The sequence below is a fragment of the Grammomys surdaster genome, unplaced genomic scaffold (assembly GCF_004785775.1).
Source record: "Grammomys surdaster isolate TR1022 unplaced genomic scaffold, NIH_TR_1.0 202, whole genome shotgun sequence".
NCBI lineage: Eukaryota > Metazoa > Chordata > Mammalia > Rodentia > Muridae > Grammomys > Grammomys surdaster.
In genome coordinates, this window is record NW_021604647.1 from 66,140 (window position 1) to 73,578 (window position 7,439).

At 46.9% G+C, this 7,439-nt stretch overlaps 1 protein-coding gene across 1 annotated transcript in view; it reads left to right on the forward strand.

Annotated features, from left to right (window-relative positions):
• Smpd4 (sphingomyelin phosphodiesterase 4) overlaps nt 1-7,439 on the forward strand; it is a 24,156-nt gene that overhangs the window by 4,850 nt on the left and 11,867 nt on the right. The window contains 6 exon segments of the mRNA XM_028770511.1: nt 1,244-1,386; nt 1,467-1,542; nt 2,151-2,259; nt 2,350-2,402; nt 2,514-2,665; nt 4,760-4,889. Of these exon segments, the coding sequence (XP_028626344.1) occupies nt 1,244-1,386; nt 1,467-1,542; nt 2,151-2,259; nt 2,350-2,402; nt 2,514-2,665; nt 4,760-4,889 (663 nt within the window).

A 7,439-nucleotide genomic window follows, 5' to 3' on the forward strand; every position in this document is an offset into this window, starting at 1 on the left:
TTTTTTTTTTTTTTTTTTGGTTTTTCAAGACAGGGTTTCTCTTTATAACCTGGGCTGTCCTGGAACTCACTCTGTAGACCAGGCTGGCCTCGAACTCAGAAATCTGCCTGTCTCTGCCTCCCAGGTGCTGGGACTAAAGGTGTGCGCCACCACTGCCCGGCGATAGCTTTCCTTTTAAATAGATGTCTGTTAAGAAGGGTTTTGGGGAATGGTGTTTGTGTGTGTCAAGGTACACATGTGTTTGTGTATATATGTGTGTGTGAAGGTATACATGTATGTGCATGTGTTCGAGTGTGTATGCCAAAGGTTTGTTGTTTATCAGCTGTCCACCCTTTTTTTTTTTTTGAGGTCTCACTGGGACCTGGGCCTTGCAGACTGGGTGGCCAGCAAACCCCACGGATTCTCTTGTCTCTTCCTTCTTAGCACTGGGATTTAACACCTCTATTTTTGTATGGGTGCTGAGTTTCTGATCAAACTCAGGTTTTCATGCTTGTACAACAAGCGTTCACTGACTGTTTTTCTACCCCACTATAGGTTTGTTTGTTGGTGGTGGTGTTTTGTGACATGAGGACTGAATGCTGGGGTTGTACATGATGTGCACGTGCTCTGTCACTGAATTACATCACCAGTCATAAAAACGTTACACTTGGCTGAGTATGATGGTGCACACTAACAGTAGTCTCAGCAATTGAGAGGCTAAGGCAGGAGGATTTCTGTGAGTTGAAGGCCATCCTATTAAATAGGAAGACTCTGTCTCAAAAAAGCAAAGCAAAACAAGACAAAAACATTGGCAGAGGGAGGAAGGGAGACTGAAGAGATAGCTCAGTGGTTAAGAGCACTTGGTGCTCCTGCAGAGAAGCCCACCTTTAGTTTCCAGTACCCATGACAGGCAGCTCACAGCCATGTGTAACTGTAACTACAGCTCTAGATCTGACATCTGCTCTGACCTCCACCGATACCTGTACTCATGTGCACACACTCATGCGTATACACATAATTTTTAAAGTAATAAAAATAAATATTTCTTTAAAAAGATTTTAGTCAAAGGGCAACTTAATTAGCACAATTATAAGGTTAATGTGTTATGTGCTAGTGGGAGAATTCAGTTCACCATTGGAACTGAGCTTCTGTGAGTCTGCATCAGAGTGACCTCCAGTGAGCAGTGTGTGGTGAAGCTGGAGCACCGTCAGGGATGGGCGGTCTTCAGTGAGCATTCCAGCTGCCTCACTGTGCATTGTTTCAGGAGTTACATGCCATCTTCCCATGGCTGGTGGAGAGCATCTTTGGCAGCCTGGATGGTGTCCTTGTTGGTTGGAATCTTCGATGCCTACAGGGACGTGTGAACCCTGTGGAGTACAACATAGCAATGGAATTTCTAGACCCAAGGTATGTAGGTTTACTACTTGAGAAGGGCTGAGTGCTTCCTCATGTGACACACTCCTCCCCGTTTTAAATTTTATGTTTAGTGGCCCAATGATGAAGCTGGTTTATAAGCTTCAAGCTGAAGACTATAACTTTGACTTTCCTGTCTCCTGTCTTCCTGTAAGTAAGCCCTGGTGGTAAGTAGCACTGAGTGGAGAGGGCCCAGGTGGGAAGCTGTGCTGTGTGGGTGGGCAGAGTATTGTTTTAAAAAGCTCATTAGAATCATTGGTGGACACAGGGCGGTGGTGGCGCATGCCTTTAATCCCAGCACTTGGGAGGCAGAGGCAGGCGGATTTCTGAGTTCGAGGCCAGCCTGCTCTACAGAGTGAGCTCCAGGACAACCAGGGCTACACAGAGAAACCCTGTCTCGAAAAACCAAAAAAAAAAAAAAAAGAATCATTGGTGGAGATGTTGCTCTGTGGTCTGAGGAGCAAGAAGCCTGAATGACTGCAGTGCTTTGCTTTCCAGAGGCCTCAGACCTTCAGGGCAAGTTGAAGTGTGATGCTCAGGAGGAGATAGACTCAAACACATCCAGTTCTTACCCTTGTGTGTGTGTGAAGCTTTATGACTAGAGGAAAAATTCTAAACCATTCTCTCCGCAGCAGACAGACACTGTTCTGCTTTGTTCCATAAAGTAGGGTTTATGTGTTGGTGTCTGCCTCAGCAGCCTCCCCCATAGTGCTAGAACAGCTGAAGGTCACCATGCTGTTGACTGCCTCTGTTTGCAGGGCCCTGTGAAGGCATCCATTCAAGAGAATGTCCTCCCTGACAGTCCTCTGTACCACAACAAGGTCCAGTTTCCCCCAACTGGAGGCCTTGGTTTGAACCTGGCCCTCAGTATCCTTTGATGACCCATGGTGTGGGAGGTGTGGGGCCAGCACACTGTGGAAGGTGACCTCTGCATTTGCCCCTTGACTCTCTGATCAGATCCATTCGAATACTATATGTTCTACTTTGCTTTGAGCCTCATCTCTCAAAAGGTACAGAAGGGAGAACTCTTGAGTGTGGCTTGTTGTACAGATCCCACAGTGAAGGCCCAGGGCCTGTGATGGCCACTGATTGGAGCACTAACAACAATGTTTGTTTTCTAGCCAATGCCTGTGTCCCTTCATGTTCGTACTTCAGACTGCGCCTATTTCATCCTGGTGGATAGGTACCTATCGTGGTTCCTACCCACTGAAGGCACCGTGCCTCCACCACTCTGCTCCAGTCCAGGAGGCTCCAGCCCCTCACCAGCTCCCAGGTAAGGCTGCCTTGACTATTAAGACCTGGTTCTTCTATGGGGAGTGGCTTCATTAAAGGCATTGCCCAAGCATTGCTCAGTTAAGTATTGGCATCCATGTTCAAGGTTCAAGTCTCAACTTCTCTTGCCCTAGCAAAGACAGGAGTGGGAAAACTTGTCTCTGGCTTCATTGACGTAGTCAGGAGCCCTCAATGGCAGATGGGGTCTGAGTCCTACCAAAGCAGTGAGTTGAGTGGAGGCGGAGGGATGCTTGTAGAAATCAAGGGGAGAGCCTGGGCTGAAAAGCTGTTTGTGCAGGCCACACAAGATAAGCCTTATGCTGCATTGCACAGTTGGAGATGTGTCACCCCTGTAGCTTGAGAGTGGCTCGGTGCCTCTCTAGCTGTTTGTTCTAAGCTTTTGGTGAGCCTTTAGCCCAGAGCCTTTAGGTCCATTCTTAGGAACCCTTCTGCCACAACAGGAGTTGTTGAAGCTCCTCTGCTCCCTCCCTGACTTCACTGTCCCACTACCTGCTCTAGGAGGCTGTAGGCAGGCACTGGTGCATTGTTTTGGTCCAGCCCATGTACCAGGTCTTGCCTTCATCTAAATAAAACTCACTCTGTGGGGAGATGCCCTCAAAATATGGAGAGAGACTTGGGAAGTGAGGCTTCTGAGGTGGTCATGGCCCATAGCTGGTGACCTCACTCTGCTCTCTGGCAGTGCTGTAGCTGGGGAGAGGGGCTTGAAGGTCCAGTAAATCGTATCCACTCCAAGGCAGAATTCAGGGCCTAACTGATTCATACGGACCTAGTGTGTTGGCGTGTTTTGGCTTTTCATTTTGAAGTAATGTCACACTTACAGAAAAGTTGCCAGATAGAACTTTCACAAGCCTTTTAACCCAGATTTCCAAATTGCCGACACAGCTATTACTCTCGTCTTCTGTCTGCTTTTTTGTAAAACATGTGGTTGGTGTTTTGTTTTGTCCTGTCACTCACACTGTGTAGCCTAGGCCAACTTGAAATTCATGATCCTCTTGCTTTCACCTCCGGAGTGTTGGGGTGACCATTTGGTATCCCAGTGTGTTCCCTAGAAGCCATCACACGTCTTGATTGAGCACAGTGCATCTGTCCACTGTGGGAAGATAGCATGCTACCAGGCCGTGATCAACTCTTACCTCTGTTTATGTTCACTAGCTACCCACCCACTGTGTGCAGTTGTCTTAGGTTTCTACTGCTGAGATAAAGATCATGAGCAAAGCAGTGTGAGGAGAAATGTTTCATCTCATCTCCACCACTGAGGGAAGTCAAGGCAGGAGCTAAAGCACAAGCCTTGGCGGAACGCTTCTTACTGGCTTGCTCCTCATGGCTTATTCAGCCTGTTTCCTAATGTAACTGAGGACTATCTGCATGGGGGTGGTACCCCTCACCCCAATTGCCTGGGCTCTCCTGTATCAACTATTGAACAAGAAAATGCATGACAGACTTGCGATCGGCAGTTCAATTGGGGGCATTTTTTTCACTTGAGATTCCTCAAGTTGACGAAATCCCCAATAAGGACAGAGGTCATCTCTGTAGTCCTTTGGTTCTTATTCTCCCTATACTTGACTGTGGCAGAGGTCCCTAGGCGTGTTTGGCAGAGTGGGTGCAGGCTCTCTTTCCATGGCTATCTGCTCATGCCTAGCCCCAACTTGGGCTGAGTAAGTAGGAGAGGATCAGTCACCACAATTGTAACTCCAAGCTCTTCCCAGTGTCCTGTCAGATCTTTGCTGTCCCTGGACTGCATTGGTGGTGATAGGTGCTTAATCATCAGTGACCAGGTTTTCCTAATGTAGATTCAGATCTGTGCTTTGTACCTGACTTGAGGGCTTGGTGGGGAAGAATGTCAAACCATCGTTTATGTTAGCATCTTCTGTTCTCAGTTACAGTTATTAATTGAACATGTTGTAAGCTGTGACCTCATTGCATCCCCCAATGTGGACAGTCTATAACGAGGATGTCAAGTGTACGCACAGACCTTGTGTCACTGTGATTCAGTGTGTTGTATTGACTGTTGGTATCATTGATTTGATGTCAGCAGAGGAACCTAATTTACTATTGTTTCTGTATATCCTGTCAGGACACCAGCCATGCCTTTTGCCTCCTATGGCCTCCACACTAGCCTCTTGAAGCGACACATCTCTCATCAGACATCTGTGAATGCAGACCCTGCGTCCCATGAGATCTGGCGGTCAGAAACTCTCCTCCAGGTAACAAAGCCTGGTCTCTGCTTCTGTTTCAAAACAGACTGCTTAGCTACCTTCTACTCTGAGAGGCAGAACCCCAAATGCCAGCAACTGGGTCTAAATGGCATTTTCTTGCTGTGGCATTTAGAAAGCAGATGAGGAGACACTGATGTATTCTTGTAAGCTAAACATCATGATTAGTATTTTCTGTCTCGGCTTCCCTTGTCCACAGTATTGTCCTCACAGGATCTGGTCATTCAGCAATCCTCTGGTTTCCAGCTGATCCATCTGTTCACGTGTGCCCTGCCTTCTCCCCCTCTGATTCTTCCTGTGTTGCTAGAGTTGGTTTCCAGTGATTTCCATCGCTAGGTGTCAGGTCCTGCTGCAGAAGTGTCTTGTGCTGTATAGTGTGGGCCCTCAGAACCTCCACTTGTGCTCAGCAGTGAGCTCCCACCATTGAGTAGGAGATGCACTCACTGAGTGGCCATGCCCTTTTCTATGTCCTGGTGTCTGGAGAGAATCAGCTGGTTCCAGTGCTGTGTTCTGAGGCTGGTGTAGTAGCCAGTGTTGCTCTTGACAGAGAAAACTGGATAGGCTGGAATTCAGTCCTCAGCTGTACACTAACCAGAACCCACCAGCCACCCAAGTAAAGACAAGGAGATTTTTTTAATATGAAATCTTGGCTTGAGTTTGGTAGACTCTCAGCTGTGGTTTTTTTTGTTGTTGTTGTTTTGTTTTGTTGGTTTTTCGAGACAGGGTTTCTCTGTGTAGCCCTGGCTGTCCTGGAACTCACTCTGTAGACCAGGCTGGCCTTGAACTCAGAAATCCACCTGCCTCTGCCTCCCAAGTGCTGGGATTAAAGGCGTGCGCCACCACCGCCTGGCTGACTCTCAGCTGTTGATCTAAGTAAACCCAATTACCTAGCTGTGTTCTGCCACAGACTTATTACCTCTCCTTAGTATTGGTACCTGTTTCTTCCTCCATGTCTGGCTGACAAATCTCCCGCCTCTGACTCTTTCCCAGAGTTCCTAGCTCTGTTGAGAAGTTCTGCTTATCTTCTCTTATTTTGCCATGAATTTTGCATTCAACTTTTTATTAAGCCAATCAGAAAGTGATGGAGAAGATGTTTATAGCACACCGAGACAGTCGATGCTTCATAGAAATAACAATACCAAAGTGGCCTATACTTAGCTCAAAAAATACCAAAGTGGCCTATACTTAGCTCAAAATCAGCATTTGAATAATGCAAAGACAGCCTTTATTCAGTGCAGGAGATTATCCCATAGTGTACTTCTGAAGTGTGGGCGGCTGCTTTTAGAAGCCCTGCTGCACTCCCTGTATGTCATTGTTGCCAGTATTCCCATAGGAGGCTATGTTGGTGCAGCTGGCTTGTGGACTCTGTGTGGACTCTGTTGCCATGAGAACAGATGACAAAGACAGAGCTAACAAAAGGCTTAGAGTATTCTGTTTCCTGAACCAGAGCACCAGCTTGTTTGCTCTTCCTTCCTTCCTTCCTTCCTTCCTTCCTTCCTTCCTTCCTTCCTTCCTTCTTCCTTCCTTCCTTTTGTTTGTTTCTTTTTCAAGACAGGATTTCTCTGTGTAGCCCTGGCTGTCCTCACTCTGTTAGACCAGGCTGGCCTCAGACTCAGAGATCGACCTGCCTCTACCTCCCGAGAGCTGGCTTGTGCTACCAATGCCCACATCTTAATTTTTTTTTTTTAAATGAAAAAGTTTTTAGGGGGCTGGAGAGATGGCTCAGAGGTTAAAAGCACTGACTGCTTTTCCAGAGGACCCAGGTTCAATTCCCAGCACCCACATGGTGGATCACAGCTGTTTTTAACTCTATTTCTAAGCAATCTGACACCATTATAGAGGCAAAACACCAATTCCTGTGAAATTAAAATAAATAAGTTTAAAAAAGTAAAAAATAATTATAGAAAAGTATGTGTAGTATGGATTTTATCATTTTTAGTTTTTTGAGACACTCTGTGTAGTCCAGGCTGGCTTAGAACTTCATATTCATGTACCTCAGGCTCCTATATGTAGTGTTGAGTACATTTGATTGCTGTGCATGTGTGTGTCTGTGTGGGTTTACGTGTACCACATGCATGTAGTTACATGCACGCAGAGTCAGGAGAGGGCGTCAGGTTCCTTTGAAGTAGAGTTACAGATGGATATAAGCCACTGAGTAGGTGCTGAGAGCCAAACCACTGCAGGAGTAGCCAGTGCTCTTCACTGCTGAGCCCTTGAGACTTCATGAGTTCTTTGAGAATTCAGTACAAGCATAGGATGCATTTGGATCGTATTTATCCCCACCATTCCTCCCAGACCCACCCCCATCCCCACATCTCTTAGCTTCCTATGCTTGCCCTTTCTTCCCTCCCTCTCTCCTACCTCTCTCCCTCCCTCCTTCCCCTGTTCTTTCCTTTTTTCCCCTTTGTAACTCAGAGGCCAGGCTGCATTGCCCATGTACTCATGAGTACGGGGTTATCCCCTTGGAGCTCAGTTGACCTACCAGAGGCACAACATTCAAGACCCTTATACACACACACACACACACACACACACACACAC